The sequence below is a fragment of the Cornus florida genome, unplaced genomic scaffold (genome assembly GCF_030987335.1).
Source record: "Cornus florida cultivar Cherokee Brave unplaced genomic scaffold, ASM3098733v1 CherokeeBrave_3.0.0_Hap2_Chr06, whole genome shotgun sequence".
In the NCBI taxonomy this organism is placed as follows: Eukaryota; Viridiplantae; Streptophyta; class Magnoliopsida; order Cornales; family Cornaceae; genus Cornus; species Cornus florida.
The window spans coordinates 73478089-73504523 of record NW_026775576.1 but is presented as its reverse complement, the minus strand read 5'-3'; the positions used below and the strand labels follow the sequence as shown (position 1 = coordinate 73504523).

At 35.0% G+C, this 26435-nt stretch overlaps 1 protein-coding gene across 1 annotated transcript; it reads left to right on the top strand.

Annotated features, from left to right (window-relative positions):
- The first annotated feature begins 16334 nt into the window (after nucleotides 1-16334).
- On the top strand, nucleotides 16335-20100 carry LOC132312052 (DNA replication complex GINS protein PSF2). The gene is made up of 8 exons (XM_059810271.1): nucleotides 16335-16634; nucleotides 16819-16893; nucleotides 17017-17131; nucleotides 18239-18338; nucleotides 18422-18452; nucleotides 18534-18626; nucleotides 19421-19573; nucleotides 19840-20100. The coding sequence occupies exons 1-8, from the start codon at nucleotides 16587-16589 to the stop codon at nucleotides 19861-19863; spliced, it is 639 nt and encodes a 212-aa protein (XP_059666254.1). The 5' UTR covers nucleotides 16335-16586; the 3' UTR covers nucleotides 19864-20100.
- The last annotated feature ends 6335 nt before the right edge of the window (nucleotides 20101-26435 follow it).

The window sequence follows — 26435 nt, the reverse complement described above, 5'->3', positions numbered from 1 at the left end:
ATGTCTATACGTTCGGGAGTAGATAAAGTACTCATAATGAAAGATTGAAGAGAAAGATGCGAAAAAAAACTAACCTAACAAAGCGATGGAATGAAGAACGCAGAAGTGCAGCAAGGGCGAATGTAACTCTTGCAAAATCTTGTATGACGGAATAATAATGAAAGACCTCGAACCGTTTCTGAAGCAAAGTAAAAAACCAGTTTCAATTCCCTCTTTAATAGGAGCCGTCACTCAATTAAAAATGAAATTTGGGGCAAAGTGTGGAGGAAAAAAAAAACTCCCTCCAATAAAAAGCGCACACGTCATCACTACACATATCTACATTCCAAGGACATATAAGGCCCATCATGCTCAAGCCCAAATTGAGGGTATTTATAGCCCAAGACCATTGTTATTTGTCCTCCAACCTCCATCAAGGCCGAATCAAGATGTCATCAGCCCAACTTGTTAATATTTAACATCCGGTCCGTTACTCAAGCCCAGCCGGATCAAAATATGTTCAGCCCAGTTATTCAAGAATGCACAAGTCCTACCAGTTGAAGGATTTACCGTAGAAGGAAAATTCTGAGATAAGAAGTTCTGTACAAGGCAAGTTCTATGTATGGAAAATTAGACAATGGAAAGAACTCTATTAGTAAATAATGTTTATATAGAAAGAATTGGAGGGCAAGCAACGCGAGTCCTACCATAATTTTACAATCTTTTGTATATAAATAGAGGCTTAGACCTCCAATAAAGAAATCAAGCAATTATACGCTTCGAGATATATTGTTCTTGTTTATTTTACTATTAATTGAGTGAGTTGTTTTATTTTTCTTAATCATTATTGGTTGAGCGAAATTTTGCACCTACAATTGGAAAATCAAAGAATTAGGAATTGATAAAAATTTAGATTTCCTTTTTATAATCTTTCTACTGGTTTTTCAGTAACCAAATAAAGTTGTTAACTAAATATAAGATTGAAAAAGAAGGATAAAAATATAATGTGAAAGAAACAAGAGAAGTTTAGCCTTTAAATTGCCATTAAAGGGCTGAGTTGCAATCGTCATATCTTACTGCAAACCACTGAACCAAATGATCAAATGATGATATGATTGCAAATGTTGAATGTTACAATATTGAATTTTTAATTATTAAATTAAGGAACAAGACCTAGAGAGCAACTACAATCGAAAAAGGGCTAAATATGGATAAATTTAACCCCATAATGAAAATTAAGGTTCTCTTCAAAAAAGGCTATATATGTTTACCATGTGCCATGATTTCTAAGCACCTAAAAATTTCTTCGAACATTCATCCTTACCATAAATGAAAATCACGAGTCTCTAATCGACTGGCTAAAATTGTTATTGGAATAGTATTCTTAAGGCACTTTCTATCATTATGAACATTAGACCAGTTTTTCCATTTAAGCAACATAAACAACAAACCAGCACTACTAACCTATGATTTCAATTTATGTGATAGAACTAAAGAAAGTCGAAGAGTGATCATTTTTCTACCTTGGAGCTAAATTTATATTTATTTCCATTGTAACTTGAAACTGATGTCTTTGCTCGTTTCTTCGTTGCCCCTGTCATAACTTCAAAAAGTGTTGGAAGATCATTTTATGATATTGAAGAGGCGTTTCCTGCATAAAAAAAAAAAAACAAAATGTAAATGGAGGGATGAAATCATAGAATACCACAACCTATGGGAAAAAGTAAGAAACAATTTGGTCATAGTTGGCAAAACTTCAGAAACCCAAATGCAAGACTTTTGTGTTTATTTTTTTGACGCCTCAATTTTAGTCATCATTAATTATGGAAATAGAGGGGAATTATGTATACTGAGGCAAAGTATCAACCAGGTGGTGAACTGAAATATCAGCCTGACAAATGAGTACTTAGAAAACAACAACAGATATGGAATTTCACTTCTTTAAACAAACCCATGCTAGGAGAATCGATTTTGGAGCAATCTCAACGCGAAAAAAGATGATCAAATGATCACTTCATAACTTATTCTTCAGAATTCTCGAATGGCAGTTGTTGAGGGTGAAATTCATACGGTCCGATACGACACTGTTTACCTGCAAAGAAAAGAGGAGGAAATTGATGAACCTTGACGGTACCGGTGTGGTGCCTGTCAAGAGCTTTCTGACGATCAAATTAATCATCGGAGGTCTAAAAAGAGGGCAGGGATTTAATAATAGTTTTTTCGTCGTACCTTATTCCCGAATCGTCGTCATATTTATCGTCGCTTCCCTTATTCTCAATAAGGGAATTTCATCATTCTTATCCCATGGAACTTATCCCATGGAAGTCTTATTCTTGATAAGATTCGTCATGTAATACCCCTAATTTTACAAAGGATAGTCCTGAAATTTCATTAATTATTTAATTGCAATTTTTAATGGTTAATTATTTAATTGCTTAATTTGTTTGAATTACTTGTTGTTATTTGAAGGATGTGTTAGTTTACTTGATTATTTGTGTGATTGTTTTTATTTGCATTTCATTGTTTAAGTTAATTAATTAATTAATTATTCTGTTTTGATTAGTTGTCTCAATTGTTTTAATTTAATTATTTTAATTGAATCAATTTTGTGGGATTTAATGCTTTAATTGTTTTAAATTAATTGTGTTAAATGACTAGATTTAGTTACATGGATTTAGTTTTTTAACATGACTATTATATAGCTTTTCATAGGCAGCCGTCATTGTTTATCACCTAGGTTTATCTATGGGCCGAGTTATATATGGATTAGGGTTTAATATCTAAACCTATATATATGTATATTACGTTGGTTTAGGGTTAGAAACAAAACCCTTTTCACCCTATTCACTTATATCGTGAAACAGAGAGAAACATAGAGGTATTATAGAGAGTGAGAGAACGAGGAGTGAAACTTGAGAGCGTACTGAGATAGGAGGAGGAATGAGAGGTTGCTCATAGGAGAAATCAAGGGCAACAGAGGTGGAACTGCAGTGACATTAACAGAGCATTCAGAAACTGTGGTTTAGAGTTTCAAATCTGAAACTCAAAGGCAAGTTCTATCTTTCTCTTTCCCTTTAATCTGTGTTCTGTGCAAGCCTAGCTAGACTCCAGGAGTTTAATTAATACTAAAATGAAATAATTGTGCATGCTAAGTCGGAATTAAATAGAGAGTTTCATGTCTGTATATGTTTATACGTGATTTATTTATTTTAGATCTTTATGCATGAACTATGGTATAAGTTTAAATCTTTGCATTAAAAAAAAACACCTAAAATAACTTATAATGGACGTATGGGGCTTAGGTTGAAGCTTAGACGCCTTAACAATGGAGTTTTAGGCTTTACAAAGGCTGAACAGCCAGAGAACAAACGGAGAAGACGAGTCAGCACGAACTCAGCCGACTAAGTTGGGACCCAGCCAACTGAGTTGGGGACCCAGCCGACTGAGTTGGCAATCCAGCTGGCTTAGTTGGACAGCGACGTGGATTTTAGTTTTTAATGCCCAGATTTGTTTTAAAACCTATTTTAATTAAATCTAATGGGTTAAATGGACTATGGAAGGTTCTAGAGTGTATAATACACCTCTTTGGCCTAAGGAATTGGACAATATGGATTTGAGAATAATTTCTATAAATTATTGGGGGGTTGTTTAAATGGATCCAGTGGCTAAGGATGAGGAATTTGCTTGTTACAGACTTATGAATACTATTGGAAAATATGTTGATGCTAATAGGTTAAAGCATGTATTAATACAAGGTTAAACGATAAACCTGTAAGTGGAAAATTGGATAATGAATTGAAGTTCTTTACTGTGGTTCTAAAACGGTTTGAATGCTTTGCATGATTTAAAATTATTAATCATGTCTCCCTATGTTATAAGCATATAGTTATTTATCTGCAAAGAAATAAGTATGCTTAGACGGAAGTTAATTGATGTTTTAAATTTACTTTACATTGCATCAGTTATGGTACTGTTTGGAGGAGTTATATGCGTAGTCTTACTTTATAAATTTGAAGGACTGGAATAAGATTTCTAAGTCTTATATTAGATGTATAATTTGATCATACACGTGTTTGACTGTATGTATGCTTATTCTGGAGTATGATTGATGAGTATTTATTCTTATTTTATCAATTATACGGACTTGTATTATCTGGAGGATTGTATACACCGGTATGGGACGGTGGCATACTAGGTATGGACTAGTTCAAACATTGTGTTCTACCTAACCTGGATTGAGTCATGGATTAACCCTAAATGTTAAGTCCATCTCATATTTGTATCATGTTAATAAAACAATTGAATGACCTACTTGGTTTCAGGATGGATTGATTATACATATATTAAACCACTACACAGATGGTTGATATTTTGTATTAGGAGTACGGATTTTATATATTTATGATATGGTGCCATGGTATGAGCTTGAGTCTCAGGACCATGGTTAGGGCGCGTATATCGGCTAGGATGGATAACTGGACAGTAGTTGTTGCTCCCTGGTAGGTCTAGGTACACATGACCACATTATGTGCGATTTGCATGGTATCTCTACTCAGGCTGAGATAGACTTACTGGACTAGCGAGCGTCCCATAGTGTGTACTATATATACATATATGGACTATTCTAGATATTATTGAGTCTATTTAGGATGTATCTGCGTATCGGATTACTATATGGATCGTAGTAGAATAGGACTTGCATGTGGACCTGACCCACTCTCTTATTTTTCAGGTGTTCGTCAGTTCCAGAGTTAGAGTTTGGACGTGCGGCGCATATACTGTTATTCATTCCTCTAACTACGTAGGAATCTTTTCTATGTTTAGCTTTAGATTCTTTCTCAGTATTTTATTTACTTTCAGTTTGGGATTTTTATTAGGAGTCCACTAGAGATGGATTCCCGAGTTGTTAAATTATTGGAGGGTTCCATTTTAAGGAAGTTTTGGATTGTTGGATCTTAAGTATTCAAATTTTTAAGGATTATGTTTTAGTATTCTTTTCAGCTTTTAAACTTTTATTTCTTAAATTCCTTTTGTATTATGTGTTCGTTATTATATATTAATTGTTTAATATCCCTCGAGTTTGGGCCTGGGCCTGATCAACCCGTGTCTCGGATCCGAGGGGTATCACAATCATCCCAATGGAAATCTTATCCTGCATAAGATTTGTCATCATTCTTATCCATGGAAATCGTTATCCCTAATAACAAAATATTATCGTTGATCACCGAAAAGATATGGCGGCTGGTCCTCTATCGTTAGGTCAGGATAGGTTTATTTTTCCCTATCAGTTGCCCCCAATTCCCAAGCTTGCTTGTCTAGCTTTAATAATGTAAGATTTTTTTTTTTTTTCGCCCTCTGCACTGTTCCTGCGAGTATTGTTCATTGAACAGTAGGGAATTTTTTTTTTTTTTTGCCCCGCCGCTAATACTGTTCAATGAACAATAATATATATATATATATATATATATATATTTTCACCCAGGGTACTCTTCCCTTAAGTGATGTTCGCATGAGTAATCTTCCCTTGGGTACTCTACCATCGGGTAATGTTCCCTTGGGTACTATTTTTAGTACCCTTGGATATTATTTTTTGTACTCTTAGGTAATCTTCCCTTGGGTACTATTTTTGGTACCCTTGGGTACTATTTTTAGTATCCTTGAATACTCTTCCCTTGGGTACTATTTTTGGTACCCTTAGGTAATCTTTCCTTGGTAAGGGAATAAATTGTACGAGTTTCATTAAGGTCATCACTCATTTAATAAAGGAATTAAATTTTACGAGTTTTACTCAGCTCGTCCCTTTAGTAAAGGATTTTATTTACTATCCCTTATAGTAAGGGGATAGTGATTATGGGATTTATTTAACCCCGGTCCTTTTAGTACAGGGTATTTATCCCTTATAGTAAGGGGACGTTGATTATGGGATTCATTTAGCCAGGGTCCTTATAATACAAGACATTTATTTACTATCCCTTATAGTATGGGGATATAGATTACGGGATTCACTCAGTCCGGGTCCTTGAAATACAGGACACTCATTTACTATCCCTTATATTACGGGGATATGGATTGCGGGATTCACTCAGCCCGAGTCCTTGTAATACAGGACATTTATTTACTATCCCTTATATTACGGGGATATAGATTACAGGATTCACTCAGCTCGGGTCTTTACAATACATGACACTTATTTACTATCTCCTATAATACGGGGATACTGCATGTATAAAGATAATTGACCAAGAGTCAAGGCCACTGAAAGTAATTTTATTAAAGACCATCATTGCCTCACGGCTTATTGAAAACAAAATAACAAGTGAGGGAGCTACCCTCCAAAAATGATTAACTGAGATATCCCACGTCTTTATTGTGAATGACTTGATAAGGCTAATTCCAGCTGTGAGACAATTTTTAGTTGATATACTCATCTGAGTCCTTCTCATGATATGTGCTATCGCTCTGGCTGAAGAACGATTTCTTATATTTGGTATCATTTTCATCCCTGGCGAGAGGGGCTGGCTTCTTTTTGTCCTCTCATTCCTTCCGTGCACTCATGGTGTCTTCAGCGTTGATGTGTTTTTGCACTCTGATCAGCAACTCTACCATACTGGTGGAAGGTTCTTTTGATAAGGAGAACAAGAATCTGGAGGTTTGGAGTCCTTCAATGAAAGCGGTCAAAGCTACCTTGTCATCCACCTCTTCTACCTGCAACATCTCTGCGTTAAATCGGGCGATGTATTCCCGGATCGACTCTTCATTTTGTTGCGCCACGGTAAACAGGTAGGTAGCCGGCCTCCTATGTCTTTGACTTGCAATGAAGTGGCTCGCAAACTGCTTACTCAGTTCTTCAAAAGTGTTGACGATTCCTGGTTTCAGCTTGTTGAACCAAACTCTTGCTGATCCTTTAAGTGTAGTGGGAAAAGCTCGGCACATGATTTCATCTGGCACGGCCTGTAAATGTATAAAAGCTTGAAAGGTTTCCAGGTGATCGAAGGGATCTTTGGTCCCATCGAAACTTTCGAACGAAGGCATCCTGAGGCAGTGGGTATTTCATAATGGAGGGGCTAAACGGCAAATTGGTCCTTTGTACCAGGTCATCTATGGTGGCAGGACCTTTCCCTTTCATAGCCTGCATTACATCTTCCATTTTCCCCTTGAGATCCTCGATCTGCAAGTCAAAATAGGTAACTTTCTTTGTCTTTTCCTTAAGACATAAAGCTGTGCCTTTATGAGGTCGGGAACTCCGTGGGAGAGATGGGTGGACCACCTCTCTATGTCGGTTTCTCACCTGACTTTGTTCCACTTCGGTCTCATTTTGGGGAGGATGATTATCTTGCTCTTCAAGATTTCCATTACCTCCGTTTGGATTTGAAGATCTTGTCTTGGCAAGTTTTGTTAAACCGATTGAACAAGATGTTGCAAGAGCGCTACATTTTGCTGGATCAACTTGTCCATACCCTGACCCAGAGTTTAGATATGCAGTTCCAATGCTGCAAGCCATGTCTGGTCGTTTGGGACGTCTAGGTTTTCACCCGACTCTTCCCTTTAACCAGATCCCTGCGACAGTGTTCCTTCGGTAACCATACCAAACCACAAACGTGTGTACCCAACAGAGTAATTAACTGATTCAAGGGAATCGTCGTTCCCATAGACGACGCCAACTGTTGAGGGTGAAATTCACACGGTCCGATACGATACTCTTTACCTGCAAGGAAAAGAGGAGAAGATCAATGAACCTTGACGGCACCGGTGTGGTGCCTGCCAAGAGCTCTCCGACGATCAAGTTAGTCACCGGAGGTCTAAAAAGAAGGCAGGGATTTAATAATAGTTTTTTCGTCGTACCTTATTCCCGAGTCGTCGTCCTATTTATCGTCGCTTCCCTTATTCTCGATAAGGGAATTTCATTATCCTTATCCCATGAAAATCTTATCCTGCATAAGATTTGTCATCATCCCCATGGAAATCTTATCCTGCATAAGATTTGTCATCATTCTTATCCATAGATATCGTTACCCCTAATAACAAAATATTATCGTTGATTACCGAAAAGATCTGGCGGCTGGTCAACACTTGGTTGCCTCTATCGTTAGCTCAGGATAGGTTTATTTTTCCCTATCAGTAGTAATTGCTGCCACATTCTAAAATCTCAATTTCAACCATCTCCTAAATTCATGCTTAAAACATTCCCTGCCCAAAATTCTTGCAATAATCTAAGCTTCTTCCATTAATAAACTTTCAACTGCTTTACCAAAAAAAAAAAAATCACCCACCCTATATAATTGTCTAAGGAAAACTATGACAAAGTCTTCATCTTTCTTAATATGTTGTCTTCTTTAAGTATTCTTCAAGTAATTGGCATAAAGTTTATGTTTGACAGTTAAGAAAGTTTGTGAAATGGAAAAAAAAAAAAAAAAAAATTATATTAAAGTCATATTCTTGGGTTCCACCAAGAAAATTAAAAGTGTATTTCCTCTCAACCAAAAGGGTTGTATTAGGTAAAGTAGAGTGGAGAATTAACTTTTTCTTCGGTTCCAAATAACGAGATTTTCAATTTCATTCAAAACCGTAAATCCACATAAATTTAGGAACCAAGTGAATAAATTAAACACATAGCGACAGCTGAATTAAAGAATAATCAAAGTGTCTTAGCTGGCAATTCTACAACTAAAACTAGATAATTACAAAATAAATAAATAAAATAAAAAGACTCATAATTCATATTACATTGATAATTATTTCCGCCATTAATATGGGTTCTGTTTGAAAATTAAATAAGGAAAAAAAATCCGTTTCACACAATCTGATTTGAACCATAGAGATCTATAATTAAAAAATAATAATTATTATTATATGAAGAGATTAATTGGGTATCAGAACAAGAATTAGATATAATACTGTAGATGGAGAGAGAATCGTCTTTGATGATTTTGGAAGGTGGCCTCCAAGCATTCTAGAGAACTAGACGATGATCTAACCCTGATTATGGAGATGTAAAAAAAAAAAAAATTTTAACAGGGAAAAAAATCCATTTCACGCAATCTGATTTGAATTATGAAGATCTAAAAAAAAAAAAAATTATTATATGAAGAGATTAATTGGGTATCAGAACAGAAATTAGATGTGGAAATAAAGGAAGATCAATAATACTGTAGATGGAGAGAGAATCGTCATTGATGATCTTGGAAGGTGGCCTCCAAGCATTCCAGAGAATCGTCTAACCCTCCTCAACATTACCTCTCTCTTTCTCTCTCTAAAACTTTCTCTCTATAAGTTTAAATGACAAGGCCAGATTTGACTTTTCCCGAGATAACATAGGACCCTTTGGTAAATTTATTTGTTTAGATAATTGTTGAAGTATTGCGTTAATATAATTCAAACGTATATATACATGTGGGGCCCGCTGCAGTTAAACATTTATTACTACAATCAACAGTAATTTTTTTAATTGACGTAGCCCAATCTGGGCCACACATCCGAACAGGTGGGAACAAGAACAGGAGAGGATTTTTGCCCCACATATATATCCACACACACGCATATATATACACACACACAAGGAGAAAACGACCCATACACTGTAATTTTGATCTCGTCTCCACAAATTGGAGATATAAACCAACATCAAATCACAAAAGTTATAAGATAAAAATAAAATAAAATAAAAAAACCTCAAGATTGAAGCCATGGTGATCTTTGATTGGATCTAAAATAATAAGAGAAATGACTAAGGAGGAGGAGCAATCACAAACTCAAACACCAACACCCAATCACAAATCCAATACCAATCACACCCTTAAGCCATAACCCTTCACCACCAATAGATGATGTTGGAAGCCATCCTCTGAACATAACCGTCATCGGAATCGAGTCGTGTCTTGCCTCCATCGTTGTCGGAAGCCATTGTTGGATGATGATGATGATGTTGAAAGGCGGCGGTGATTTCGTCTTCCGTTTCGACAATGGTAAGTACTGGGGGGTGGAATCATGGAGACAGATATACAGAAGGGGTGGGGTGGTGGTGGGTGGTGTTGGAGCGTCAAGAAAAGGAAGAGAGAGAACGGAAAGAGGAGAGAGAAAATGGTTGTGAATGGGTAGTGGAGGTGAGAGAAAGGGGTTGTGTGTGATACCCCTCGAATCCGGGACACGGGTTGATCAGGCCCAGGCCCAAACCCGAGGGAATATCAAACAATTAAAGTATTTTAAACCGAACACAGAGTACAAAATGAATTTAAGAAATAAAAGTTAAAAGCTGAATGAAATCTAAAATATAATCATTTAAATTAAATACTTAAAATCCCACATAATAAAGATTTAAATAATCGAACTCCAAAACCTCCAAGGGTACAACTCGGGAATCCATCCAGTGGACCCCTAATAAGAAAACCAAACTGAAATAAAACTAGAAGAAATCCATAATTAAATCATGGAGAGAGATCCTACGTCGTCGGAAGAATGAGTGACCGTCTCTGCTCAGCACGAATAAGCTCAAGCTTGGAACTGACGTACACCTGAAAAATAGGAGTAGGTCAGGCTCACAAACAAGTTCCATCCTACTACAATTTAAACAGAGACTCGATATGCATATACACTCTAACCAACTCAACAATAGCTATATAATCCGTATATATATATATATCCACACTATGGACTTTCACTCGACTATGATGCAGGTCTCAACCTGAATAGAAGGCATCACGCAAAACGCACCTGAGTGGGTATGACTACCTAAGCCTAACAGGTTATACCTCAAGCAACATAGCCACCTACACGTCCTACTGCATATACGCTCCCTAACCGTCGACTCTGAGACTCAGGCTCATGTTACGGTACCATAAAAATATATTTAAAATCCGTTCATAACCATCCACAAGATATCTAGTAAGTCATTCAGCGTAACCAACTGCACAGACTTATATATAAGGAGGATTCTATTTAATAACATTTACCCTTATTCCAAGATAGGTAGGACTTACCAATTTGAGCTAATCCAAACCTAGTATGTCACCGTCCCATACCGGTGCATACAATCCAATCCATCTAACAATTGATAAATCATAAAGTCAAAGCACATACCAACTGATCTTTAACATCCACAATCGACAACATAATAAATAAATATAAGCTTCAATTGTTCCATATTAAGCATGATAAAAAGGTTGTCAATTAATAGGCTTAATCCATACTCCTTCGCAGTGTCCAATAATTAATATTACAGGTTATACATGTAAATCAATTAATTCTAATTACACAAAACAGAATATAAAAGTTTGCATGCTTAGTTTAATAACACTGGAACTTAATTTAAAACAAATCATCCATGAGAATTGCTATCGTAAAAGTAAGCAACATAAAATCCTTTCTTTCCGGAAACCGTAAACCAACTATGTTCCAAATAAGCATACTATATTATATATATCCATATGCTTATTTTTATAACACCGGGATAGATTTAACTATAAATTTTATTACTAAGAATTTCTATCCTACACTTTAAGTAATTTGAAATCCTTCCATCCAGAAAAGTAAATTGATTTACTTAGCCTTTGTTTACTGTTGCATTAAAACAAAGTTGCTCTATTTTACATACATCTTCTCTCAGGGATTTTAATCAAGCTTAGAACATCTCCAAACACCTCAATATAGCTTCCAACAAAAACTGAAAATTCCAAAATCCAAGTTCTGTAGCCCACACAGTCGCAGAAAAACTGAAAAACGCATACTCGAGAGAAGAACCTGCTCTACCAAAAGAAAAGCCTGCTCTTCTCATCTTGGAGCCGGCTCTCCTAGCTTTGGAGGCGGCTTTAAGACCCCTTAGAGCCGGCTCTACTTAAAAGAGAGCCTGCTCTTTGGCTCCAAGAGCCGGCTCTCCTTTGTTCCTTCATCTTCTCCACGTCCGGTGAATTTCTAATGAACTGTCCTCCATTCCTAAGACTTCTAGGTCTCTAAACTGAGTTCCAGTATGCTCAATAGACAATTAAATTCTTTATACAAACCCAGTTATCTATCGGAACATAACCTACGCAACAAAACTTAGAACGAAGTAATTGTTTATTCCTGAACACTCACTGATTAAAGCATTCAACCCTATTATCCAGTTTAATTCCACTGTATTCCCATGTGTTCCAGAATAATTAAAACCCTATATACATCAATTTACATGCATTCAATTAAAGGTTGAACAAGAAAACCTCAAACAAGCAGTACATAAACATACAACGTCGGTCAGTTATAAAACAATAAAAACACGAAGATGCAGATTAATTTAAATCATTTTTATCTTCCTGGAGTTGTATTAGACATGCAAAAAACACGAGCTAAAGGAAAAGAGATAGGATTAGAACTTGCCTTTAGGTCTCAGTTTGAAACCTTGCACCGCTGCTTCCTAAATTCTCCGGCGAACTCCGACTACTGAAAACCTTCATCTGCTCTCTCTCTGCCTCCACAGACGTGTTTAGGTTCTAAAAACCCTAGGTAGAACCTTATTACGTATATTTATAGGTTTACACAAAACCCTAGTTTAATTCAAACCCCACACTAAATCCTTAGTCGGCCCATAGAAAAACCTAATTAATGAACTTTGTTGGCTACATACGTGACTTCTTAAAAGAACCCTAATCTAAATCATTAAATGAAAAAAAATAATTAAATTAAAATAGTGATTCAAAGAAATAAAAATTATGTCATTTAAACAACTTACCAATTTAAAATTAAATTCAATTAACTCAACTAATTCGCATAATTCAAATAATTCAAGTAATTCAAGTAATTAAAAAAAAAAACAATTTAAATAATTAAAATGTAACAAAATAATTAATCAAAAATACTAGGACTATCCTTTTAAAATTAGGGGTATTACATTGTGTAGCAGCAGAGGCAACGACAGTTTTCAGATATTCAGACGCGCATCCACGTGAATTTCACACGCCAGTGTCAGAATCTCCAATTTGTGGCTGAAATAAACTGAGGGCAATTGTGTCTTTTCTTATATCTGATATTTTATAATAAATTTGATTTTAATACTAAGGGGTAATTTCATCTTTTCAGAAGATTTAAGGCATTGTTTGGTTGAAATTTCATACAAGAGGTGTCTTTGTCCAAAAATAGGATAAATTGTATATATGTATCCTTTTGGCTAGGGGTGGTGTTGGTATTGAACAACAATTTTATTTATTTGTGGGTATTTGACTACTTTTAAGCCAATTATACTAATATATGTTCAAACTTGAAACAAACTTTTTCTATTAGTCTCCCTTTAGTTCTGTAAAAAATAATAATAGAAAGTGAAAAGAAAAAGATAAATAAATAAAGTGAATGAGAAAAATAAAATTTCAAAAAATACGAAAAATTATCATTTTATTGTTTTAATGGCATTAAACTCACTATATAAAATTACTGGTTGCAATTCGTGTTCGTGAGTCGTATTCGTGTCGTGTTAATGTAAAGATATTATATTAAATAGGTAAACTCAAACCCAATCTATTTAATAATCGTGTCAAGAATCATCACTACTAACTCAATCCGTTTATTAAACAAGTAAACGTATTAACCCATTTTAATGACATGTTTATCAAAACGAGACATTTAATATTTAATCAAATACTAAATAATAGAAGAAAAAAAAAATTGTCATAATTAATCCAAATATTCAAAATAGAAAGAAAAATCATAAGACATAGACAAGGTATATGTTGAAATGACTTAACTATCCATAATAATTGAATTTAAATAAGTAACATATTATATATGTCATATATATTCATGATTATAACATGTTAAGTTAAATGGGTCATAAACGGGTTACACGGGTTGAACCCCTCAATCCTAACCTGACACAGTTCAGTAAACGGGTTAATCGCGTCGGTCATTTTATGACCCAAACCCATTTATGCTAAACTCAAATCCTTTTAATTCGTGTCGTATTGTAATTTGTCACTGTTATATAAAATACATTATTATAACTAATAGACTAGTGGCTAAACTTCTACTTTTCAAAGAGAGATCAGAGGTTTGAGCCTTGCATGTTGATGAGCGCTGAAAAGTACGTATTTAAACCCCTTAAGCTTAGGCATTCTAGTACCTTTATTTATCTTATTTTACCGTTTTAGATTGATTTCGAATTATTTTCATTTTCAGTCACTTATCTCGAAAATAAGCTAACTCAGCCAAATAAGAGCTTAATGGAAGCAATTATGGGATTAAACAAAGAAAGGAACAAAGTGGATAAAGAAATAAGCAAATGAAGCCAAATGTGGGAAGCAACAAAGTTCGATCGATTCAACTTCAAGGTTTGATCGATCGAATACTGATCGATCTCATTACTTCAAGATAGATCCAAACCTTGACCTAAAGCAGAAAGTCCAAAGTTCAATTGATCCAACACCACCCTTCGATCGATCGAACACTTTTGTCCTTATTCAAATGATTGATCTTATCCACAGTTGTACCACCCACTAACCACTTTTGTCCTTTTCCCAAAAATATCTCCCAAAATATATCGGATTTGTCTTTTCCCAAAGAGCTCAACCAGTTGGATCGATCCAGCCTAAGTTTGATGGATCTCAGCCAAGTTCGATCAATCAAAGTCCAAGGTTCGATCGATCGAACTTCCTCCAGTGCGAAAAAGTTAAAAAGTCAGCTTGTTCAATCCATCCTCTATCCAATCATTAGAGAATATTCTTTGCACGACCCCAGCTCATTTTGTATGTCACTTGACCTACCTATAAAAGGAATATGGTGCACTTTTTGAGAGGAGAGACTTAGCATTTGGTAGATACAACTTTAGAGGCAAGCTTAGAGGAGGAGGAGGCTAAAGACACCATTGGAGACTCTTCATCATCCAAGGAACAGATTTCTTCCATGGAGTTAGCCTTTGAGGGTTAGAGCAACATCACCATGAGTGGTTAGATATCCTCTTGGGGCTAGAGTTAGCCCCAAACATGCTTTCTATATCTTAATCTTGTATATTATTGAGGGATTAGTGTTGTAATTAATGTTTTGACACTTTGACATATATAGATCTTGATTGTTTAATGATTTATGTGGTTAAATGCTTTCAATTGATCATTTCATTTTATCCATGTGTCTATGTATGTTAGAATAGATGTTCATGCGTTTGTCTCTAGATTTTGTGTTATTGATGCATGTCTATGTGTATTGATGCTATAGATTTAGAGATTGTCAAAACATAGTGCTTAATGGAATGCTCTTGTGATTTTCTTAATGGTTCATACCTATTCCTTAATGGATTGTGCCTCTCCCATAGTTTATTTTCATGCTAGTAATGTAGATGTAGTGTAGTTGTAGTGTAGTCTTAAATGGGAGGACAATCCATGCTTGTTGTTTGATGATCCATACTTTTGAATGCAAGTAGCATATGTTTCTTACCTTGTGTTGTATTTGGATTGTGAGCTTAATGAAATGATTAATGACTTATTTTGATCTATTGTGCCTTTCATATGTTGTTTAGACAATATATGCTTCATTACTTAGATATATTATGTATTTCACATGATGTTTAGACAATACATGCTTAACTAGTTATCCTTACTTGTTGAATCAACCACACACACACACACACACACCAATATTGCAACACACCACAACCTTGTTCGACCTCATTAGTCACTTGTCAATGGTATAGAAATGCATTGCTTGGTGGTGATCTCTAAACTCCAAGACTCTTCTCTCTCTTACTTACTCTTAATTGCATTCTTTTGTTATCACTTAGTTTTATTTAGTTGCTCTCTAGTCTAATCAACCAACCAACCAATTATTTGATTACTCGACCTACTAGCCCTAATAGCAATTCCACAACCTTGTTCGACCCTCACAATCCCTAATAGCAATTCCACAACCTTGTTCGACCCTCACAATCCCTTGGGACGATCCCTACTCGCCCTAACTATATTTATAGTAAAAGGTAGTAGTGGCTTCTATAAATGTAAAACTCTTGGCTCTCGTCTTAATGAATACTCTCCAAACTTGATTGTGGTGCGGCGACACATCCGGTCACAGGCGTGTGAGTCAATTACGAAGAAAAAAAATATTTTTAGTTTAAAGTGTTCAAAATTTTTTTGCTTTCTTCTTTTTTTAATAAAAATTTAGTTATTTATAGAAAATTATTTTTTCTTAAATTTCTAGTGTTCAAAAAATTTATTTTCTTTGCCATTTCCTATTTGGACCAAACAAAAAAGTTATGGTAAATTTCAAAGAAAAAAAGGTTCTCATAAATTTCATTATATTTTAAAGAAAAAAAAAGGTTCCCATAAATTTCATTATATTCAAATGCTTTCTTATCCAAACGCGGTCAATAGTTTTCGCGGACAATCACCCTGTTGTTTTGGGCGCAAATTATTAAAAATTAATTATGAAACAGGCGACACTGACCCACACTACTTAAAATTTTCTTCTGAAATGAGCGAAACACACTATATTCCCGCCATCAGATACTAGGGCTTACCAACTCACAGTCGCTGTTACTCCGATTCATCTGAAATTTTCTCCACACATTCGCAATTTCTCTCTTTGTTGTTGTCAAATTGATCAACTCGTATCCCTGCAGTCGCAATTCAGCCTAATTAGCACCAGATCTGTTCGAATTTCCAGATATGGCCAGCCAATCTGACCCTCATGGCTCAGCATTTTCAGCCGCTGAGGTCCCTCTCTCTCTCTATATGTATATATATGTATCGTTCATATTCTTTTAATTTTTATTTATCTGTTAAGATCAGTATATCATGAAAATTTCACATATTTTCTTCATTTTACCTGTTTCTATGGGTATGCTGAAATGTTGTGTTGGATCGTACAAGTATTGATCTTGAAATTTCCGTGACGCAGTTGGAGTTTCTTGCCGAAGATGAACTGGTCGAGATTGTCCCGAACATGAGAATGGACCCTCTCAATTTTATCTCTGTACTCTTCTCCACTTTTAACCTACCTCGTTATATGTATATATATGTGTGTGTGTGTGTAGATGAATGTATATTTTTGTGTGGTTATATGAATTGATGTGTTTTAAATTGTCTCAATTCATAGGGGGATTTTGGCCCTTTTCGTCCACAGATAGCTACTCAAGTACCTCTTTGGCTCGCTGTGGCCTTGAAGAGGAGAGGGAAATGCACAATTAGACCTCCAGATTGGATGTCAGTAGGTGAGTTTGTGTTTTTGGATAAAACCCTTTTTTTTTTTTTTTTTTAGCATAAGTAAAATCTCTAATTCTAAACTCATTTCCTTTGGGTTTAACTGAATAATTTTTTGCTACATGTCTAATTTAGTTGTCTGTTAAATCTGAAGTCCTTTAATAACCTAAAAGAATATATTAGTTATTAAAATTTGTTTGAGTCATATTGATATGGGGTGCTCAAATTATACACATGTAGGCTCACTTCACTCAATTTTTTTTTGAAAAAATATAACATGTTTCAAAAATTTTAACAATTTGTTGTTCTTGAATCCACCAGACTACTATAAAAGTCCAAACAGTCTATTAATTTTTATTTAAACGTGGTTCTGTATAGTACAAAAAATTATTAAGAATATTAAAGAGTGCCTATGTCCATATGGTCGTGAATCTTCATGCTCAACTAGGGTAAATCCAAATTTTGTATATAGTGAGAGTAGACAATAAACTATATGATAGAAAATGATAATATGAGCCATGTTCACATTTATTTCCGTGGCATATAATGCCTTTGCTGCACATGCTAAAATAATTTCAGTGACGTATTCAGTTTGATGCTATAATAGTCATACATTTTGCAGTGAGCTTATAATTTGGTTGAACTTCTGGTAGGGACATGGGATGGATGGTAGTATTTATTATTGATGAGACCTTGCTCAGCGTTTTTATACCTTAACTTTTTAAGACTGGAAATTGGTATGAAATCATGAACCAGAAAATTTATCTTTAACTTTGATCAAATTGCCATTAGGATTTACAATGGGAGTGGTTTATGCTATTAAGGTTGTGTTTCTTTTGAGCTGTGCAGACGTATCGCTCTTGCATCTATCCACCATGTCATGTATTTTGGTATGACAGACGAATAATCTTCTCTCCATGCAGTGCTTGCACAGTGTTTGCCAAAACATAATCCTCGAGTGAACAAAATAATTCAGTATCCTCAGTGTTGGATTATTCAATAAGCACTATAAAATTTATTTATAATTAAATATCTCATATGACTTTTAATTTTTGAGGTACTTCATAGGAATTTAATTAAGATTAATCTTCCCTTCTTATTTATGCTTTGTCAACTAGAAAAGTTGACACAGGTTTTAGAAGCAGAGCGGGACTCTGAAAGGTTTCTTCAGCCACTACCATTTCATTATGTAGAAATCTCGAGGCTTCTGTTTGACCAGTAAGTAGTCTAACATATCATTTTGTTTCTACTTTACCTTCTGAGGGCATTCATATTTGATGGTAACTTTTTTGTTGATATAGTGCTCGAGACGACATTCCTGACATTTATATGGTAAGTTTGGAGATGCTTCTAGTCTTATTTATTCATGCATTTGGATTTCTACAATGACTTTGATGTAAATATTTCTCGTAGGTAAAGTCTCTTGTTGAGGACATCAAGGATGTAAGATTTCACAAAATTGGGACTGGCTTGGAGATAATCTCTGAGCGTACACATGCCTTAAAGGTATACTTATGTTCTCCCTTACAAATTTATTGCTATTCACTGCCATAACTTATAAGTATGCGTTTATCAGGCACATCATTTAATGAAAATAAAAACCGGCATGTCTGTTCTAGGAAGAAATAATAGCTTGTTTTAATATATTAGTTTCAAAGTGGAATCTTGTCTGTTTCAGAGACAATGCTTTTCCTTTCCTTTTCTTTTCTCTCTATCTCTCTCTCTCTCTTTTTTTTTTGGTAACGGGAACTGTTCCAACTAGGCATCCTTTAGATATTAGATTCAATGCTACAATGTAATCTCCAGATACTCGCAATCACCAGCAAACCACAGATTTCGCTTAAACCTGGATGATTTTCCTTTTTAGTACGTGAACATTCAGATATTTCTCCCTCCATTACAACCTCTGTTCAGAATCAACTATAGTCAGTGATTTTAGGATCTAAATAATTATTTATGCTGATGTCTGGTATTTTAATAAATGTACTGCATGACTACAGCAATAAATGGCCTGTATGTTCAAGTAAAATATCTCAAGTGGGTGTTCTCTTCTGCTTGCCCACAAAGTATATGACGGGTGAAGAACTTTTTTGCTTTTCGTGTTATTGTTTTTGTTGTTTATTGTTTCCATCATATTTGTTTTACCAAATTTTATTTTCTTGCTAGTAATGATCCAGAATGAGGCTGTAAAAATCCTCATGACAGAAGCAGATAAAAAAATCTTATTTTATGTTGTTATTATTATTATTTATAATAATTTTCTATTATAGGATTTTGAATTCTTAAATTTGACATTGCAGCTTAAAAATCTATCAGCAATGGAAGTAAATATAGTACGCCCTTTTGTTGTGAGGGCTCTGCAGACATTTTATAAGCTTGATAGTCCAGAGATGATACAGGAATCAGACAGAAGGACCAATAGGCGGCCCCAGGCAGCCGATCATGGACCTAGAGTAAGTATTTTCAATTTATATATTATTTTACTGTTTGCCAGAGTACCAGTAGGCAATAGTTGACTTGAAAGTATGAAAATGACCAGTCTTACCCTCCCTTGCACACCATGGTCACCAATTTGAGCTATATATTATGTAAAACATGCATAATTGGGGGAAAAGAGTTTTTCTAGTTTATTATTCTTATGTTGTTATTATTTTGGTAAAAAGGGATTATAATATTGTGTAGGAGATTTTGTTGTTTAACAAAATTTTCTGTTTTCCAGCGGCAATTGAGGCAAAATAGATAGATCGCGCTCTCCAATGATGATAGACTACTGTCTTTGGCAATCACCTCCACAATTATGGAAGAGAGTGATTTCAGTGTGTTAGAGAGAAAGGTAAATTGGTTACTATTCTTTGGATCCATATCCAACAGAGTTATAGATCTGTGAAATATGTTGCGCTTTCAAGTTGAACCCTCCAATGTTTTATTTAGTTCTATTTAAATAATTTCTGCAATTCGACTATTTTATTTATCATAGAAATGGTGGTAATTTATTGCTAGATTTATAATACAAGTGATTGGCCCTTCTTATATTTCTCTGGCTGACGGCCTTTAGAGAACTCCCGAAGCCCTGCATCAGGTTCCCCAACATGACCAAGTTAAGAAGCATCCATCGTACATGCATTTTGGCTGTACTGCCCCATATAATTAGAGAGGACCACATCAGTCAGGTCCCCTGGCCGAAGATACAGAACAAACCTTCTAAGCTATCGGCCCCTTAATAGAGCTCGAACTGCATTAGAAAGTTTTCATTACAATTAAGTACAATGGAGGAAGTTGAATTCATATTTGTCACCACTTGCACATATTAAAAAATTAATACTAATATTAAGGTTGCAGTGATGGAGATTTTAAGCCTTTATTAGTCCATTGATGGTGTTTGAAGTGATCTAGTGTGGATAGATTTTAAGATAATAATGCCAAATGTTCCTGACTAAGCAGCTAGCACCTGACTATATGGCAATAATAAGACCATCTTTTCACCCCTTACTCCAAAAGCCGCCCCTGCTGCATGACCATCATTTGTTTTTGATGCACTTCTTTTCCTGATCAAGTTGGTTGTTCCCAGGATGGGGCTGGGATAACTAGAGAAGGTGCTATGCAAGGACATGGGGCTTAAGTACTGTACCCACATAGCTGAACATTACCCAGAAACGAATAGGACCACATGTTATATGAAATGTTGAAGGAATTAAGATCTGGTAGACCACTGACGGAGGCTGGGATTTCACTGCTGAGTTTGGTGTTACCAGCTAAATCAAGTTAAGTGAGCCTAGAAAAGTAGTGGTTACATGGAACCGACCATTGAAATAGATTTCCCTCGAATTGGAGAACTAATAGCCTTTGTAGGTTGCTCGGAGTTTCTGTGGATTCTTTACATATCACGGTAATTGCCCCTCCAAATTCATAACAGAAAGTGATTATATATTAGAGATACGTGTAAATAAGCTTTTGTTGACAGCATTATCAGAAAAATCAAATGCATTTTTTAGGACTACAAAACTTTCTATATCATTGTTGCTTGCCTGGAAAAGAGGTGGGAAATTCATATATTATTTGGTATTTGTGCTACTGATTTGATAGTGATATAAGGGAAAACTCTTTGAGCTAAGTCAAATTTCCAGTAGTAGGAATGGTTCCAGAAAAGGAATAATGATCATGCTTGGGATTGACCAAGATAACGAGTTAAAACGAATATTGAGCCTCAGAAGCTTTGCAAGTTTGCAAAACTACCTGGGATAGTCCGGCGGTAAGTAACTTGAAATCTATCGTCTGAGGCTGAGGACAAGAAAGAATTGAAGATGAACAGGAAAGCCCATTGGTGGGGAATTGAATCCCTCAGGTTGGATAGAACCCCAAAGCCTGAAACGTAGTGTGTATCTTACTTATGGGTGGTGGCTCTAAAGTCACTTGGAGCTAAAGGCGAATGTCTGAACTGTATTTCATTCTAAGGGCCAAAGTCTGAAATATATATATATATATACACATATATGTCATTGTAAATGCCTCAGCATTTAAAGGATTGTGCAAAATCATCCATATTGTTAAATTTGACCTAGATAGTTGGGGCTTGTAAACTCTTCTCTCGGTGCTTATGGTTTTGTTTGTAAACTCCTCTGTGATTTTGGTTTTGCTCAAAACGCACCGTCTACACACAGTTAGGAGATGCCCTCTACAATATCCCGTATGTCTACATATGTAAATGTCATCAAACCTCTACCCCAAGAGATGTGTGACATCAAAAGACCTGGAAAAAAAAAAACACAAACACACACACACACTTACGAAAGAACACATGAAACACTTGTCAGCTTTTAGTTGGTCCTTTTTCATTCCTGATGAGGATAATGCCTCATATCATATAACAAAAATGCATAAGAATAAAGAAACGACCTTCATGAAGTGGAGATCACTGGTTCAACTCTTTCCTTTGACCAGCTTTACAATATTTTCTTTAAATAACAACCAGCTCTTTCTAAACAAAATTTCTTCGAAGTAGCATTATGCTAACTATAATTTGAGCATCATCAACATGGGGTGAAGTAAAATAAAAGGAGATTTTTGTTTCATTTTGTAGTTTCTTTAAAGATTACATTCTTTTGCATCTTTGTTGGAAATATTACACATTTTTAGAAAGAGATTTAGTTGTCACAGTGCCATTTTTTTATTTTTAATATTTGTCTGTGAAATTAGGGACATGCTCATATTTGTCTTAAAATTTGAATTTCTAATTAGATACAATTGGGAAAAACATCGACATTTATAATTATTTTTCTTAGAAGAATATGATTCTAATGCAAATTTAAAATAGATTTATTATATGGATTATTTAGAAAAATAATATAAATTTTGGGGAAAAAAAGCATCTAACTTTTGCTCCAAATTAGTGATTGAATTCATGATACTGTGGATAAAATGAGCAAATATATACACACACGCTACATTATATTACTATTTTTTGAGGTACTCTTGTTTTATCAATGTCCTATTTTGTTTTTTTCTCTCTCGCTCCATCTATATATGTGGTATTTAACTTTTGAGTTACAATAAAACAACCTTATCAAACAACCTTATCGTTAGTTTTCACAAATTTAATAGTGTTTATGAGCGTTAATTAAGAGGGGTTACTTTACTCATCTTTTGTTATTGCTAAGAACATATTTAAAAAAAAAAAATGCATTTAGTTTATTCACATTTTCAAGAATTTTCCATTGTACAACATGTATTCAGAATACAAGATTTTGCAATTTAACATTTTTGGATAATTTACACTTTCAAATTTGAATAATATAAACGACATTTGATGAAACTATTATGCAGTTACACAACTATAAAAGTAAATATAATTTGATATAGTGATATAAGCTAAAGTATAACAGTAACTTAAGATGAAAAAAAAAGGGTTAAATGCGTGTTTTGTTAGCGACGGTGCTAAAGTAATATGATCGTCTTAGAACAGATGTTAACGGTCCACTAGGCCGCTAATATAAAATCTTCCAATGCATGCTCCCAGGCCCAGTCTATATCGTGTACTAGTCTTATGCGGAGTTGTCCCAAATTATATATATAAAGTATGATATATATGTAAATATAATAAGATAGAAAGGAAATTTTTTTGACGAATTTTAAAAAATGTCTCAATAAAATAGTTAAATATAGAGAAAATATGTCTCTTGAAAGGCTCTTGTTGATAGCATTACTCTTTTTAATAAATTTCATTGTAGCAATGTATTAAAATTATTATCAGCATCGGATAAGTTTGAGGGTCTATCCTAAGTAGGTGCGCCTCACCAAGATGACCAAGATGGAGGTAGGTTGGGACCTCGAATGCGCCATGCGAGTGCTGACGGTCTGCATGACATATGTGGAGATTTAAATTTTAGAGTCTTCCACATTTGTGTTGGAAATTGTAGAGTGCTGTAGAGAGGAGGATTCTAAAACATTGGTTAGTTTATAAAAGTGGATAGATTAGAACATTGTAGAGTAGAGATCTTTTTTTTATTTATAAATTTCATGAATATGTGGGATGTTTTGGAATAATGTTGTATTTAGCCATTACTTATATTGCATCTTTGTGCTAATGTCTGTATATAAGGTAAGCAGTGGGTGCGGTGCTTAGAAGTGGAAGTGTATGCGGCAAGTGAAAATGTTATTAGTATACAAGTATGTTTTCAATATATTGAGGAGGAGATTTCCAAATTCATCTACAAGGATATTAAATATATGATTTCCAAATTGATAAATTATAAATAAAGGTGACACCCATAAATTGAAGTTATGTTTTATCAGTGAGGGGTAGTGGTGGTTGAAAATCTAATTTTTAAAAATATTTTAATACTTAAAATAAATAATATTAATATATATTTTTTAATAGATAAGAAACACACTCACTTCGCATGACTTTCAAATTTCTATTTAAAATGGGAAAAAGTACCACTAGCCTTTGGTGGTTAAATGATATTAATTAAGTCGATACACTTTTGAATCTTTATACTAATAAAAATGAGTAAAAATAAAATACAATAAAATAACATATACAATAATAAGTTAGAAGAATAAAAAATAAAAAAATAAAAATGAGGTGGGAAAAGAGAGAGAGAGTTTAATGATTACTTAATTCAGTTCAATTAAAAAATTGGAGAGAATGTAAAAAGATTAATTCAATCTATTTTTATCACTAAAAACAAAAAACCTATAATTAGATTAAGTGACACTCATATATTTATATAGTCTTATTTGGGTCACATTCTAACTAATAAATTCATACGAAGTCTTTCTACTAATGGCTGGTTCACTCGGAGAAGATGATATGTTTTTGCTATTCAAATGTTGTTGGTGGTTAGGCTTTTAGCATTTCTATTGTACTTCTTCTGTCTCAAATAAGAAAATCTCTTTTGAGAAACTGTAACTCATAAATTCTTAAAATAGATCTTTTTTCTTTTTTGGGCAGAGAGTAATGGACTTGTTGTGGTGCTTCGATCACTGATTGAGCTGGCACTATAATTTTGTAGTCACCTGTGGCCTTATAGCCGGGAGTACAAATGTGACAAAATTTAAATCATAAAAAGTGGGAGCCGGAATAGAATGGCTTCTGAAGTGAGAGAACAACACCCGTTGAGAATAATTATGTAGCGTGTGCCATCTTTCAAGACCAAAGTCAGTGGGCCTTCTACACTAAAAAGTAGACCAAGCCCATCAGCTACGATTAGCACTTAGTGTGGACCAGAACCTATTACCCCAGCCCTCAAAACATGGATCAAGCTTAAACAGGCCAGACTCATTCCTTTCTAGATCCAAATACTTCAACCCAACTGTTTCAGCCATGTAAGCCCATGATTCAAGTCCAGATTAAACACCATCTCAACCATATCTTTTGAAACCAAACCTTTATATTTTGCTTGAAGGAATCTAGGAAATCATGCAATGATACCTTTCCACACTCACTGAAGCAATTACAGCTCATTTAAATGGATTCCCCTCAAGAAAAGATGGGCAAGCACGACAAGCAGAGGCCAGCTGACAGGCTACTGGGATCGAACCAAAGAACGAGTTGAAACTATTATTGAGTCTAGAAGCAAGAAAAAATTGAAGGATGAACCGGGAAGTTCATTGTCATGAGAAATTATTAGGTAGTCCTGGTCCATTAACACTTGGTGAACCAGTTAAATTCAAACTCTCGGATTGAGAAAATAACCCTACAAAAATGTATTAATATACTACACAGAAATCCCAACACGAACTTTCATTGTCAAGGAGTTGCGTCCCTTGTATCATTCGTATTTGTGGGTGATGGCTAAGAAGCGATTCGGAGCTGGAGGCCTAAATCTGAACTATATATCATTCTAAGGCTCTATAACAATGGAATGAAATGATTGATTCAGTGCTAAGCAACAAATCGACATTTTCTTAAAAGATTCTCACCATTACCAGCACAAGTGTAGCAGATCCAATAAATCCACATTTTCTTAGAAGATTCTCTATAGACGGTCTTTAGCGAACTGCAGAAGCCCTGCATCGGCTAGAGCTCGAACTCCAGAAAGTTACATGCATCATATATGCATTTTGGCCGTACTGCTCCCATATAATTAGAGACGCCCACATCAGGCAGGTCACCAGGCCGAAAGATACAGAGCAAACCTTCTAAGCTACTGGCTTCAGCCTTAATAGAGCTCAAACTCCATTAGAAAGGTTTCATTACAATGGAGGAAGTTGAATTCATATTTGTCACCATTTACAAATATTGCAAAAGTAATACTAATCTTGAGGTTACAGTGATGGAGATATTAAGCCTTTATTAGTCCATTGATGGTGTTTGAAGCAATTTACTGTGGATAGATTTTAAGCTGATAATGCCAAATGTTCCTGACTTAACAGCTACCATAATAAGACCATCTTTTCACCCCTTACCCCCAAAAGCCGTCCCTGCAGCACGAGCATCATTTGTTTGTGATGCACTTCTTTTCCTGATCAGGTTGATTGTTCCCAAGATGGGGCTTTAGTGCTGTACCCACATAGCTGAACATTACCGAGAAACGAATAGGACCAAATATGTTATATGAAATGTTGAAGGAATTAAAATCTAGTAGACCATTGAGGGAGGCTGGGATTTCACTGCTGAGTTTGTTACCAGCTAAATCAAGTTAAAGTGAGCCTAGAAAAGTAGTGGCTGCATGGAATTGACCATCGAAATGGATTTCCCTCGAATTGGAGAACTGATAGTTGTAGTTTGGCCGGATTTTCTGGGAATTGTTAACATATCAAGGTAATAGCCACTCCAAATTCAGAACTAGAAGTGAATATATAATTAGGTAGACG

Bases quoted from the DNA above. Each gene is read 5' to 3' on its own strand.
- LOC132312052 (XM_059810271.1), top strand. From the start codon at position 16,587: ATGGCCAGCCAATCTGACCCTCATGGCTCAGCATTTTCAGCCGCTGAG. The intron at 16,894-17,016 runs GTACTCTTCTCC...CTCAATTCATAG, and splicing joins ACCCTCTCAATTTTATCTCT to GGGGATTTTGGCCCTTTTCG. The intron at 19,574-19,839 runs GTAAGTATTTTC...TCTGTTTTCCAG, and splicing joins CAGCCGATCATGGACCTAGA to CGGCAATTGAGGCAAAATAG.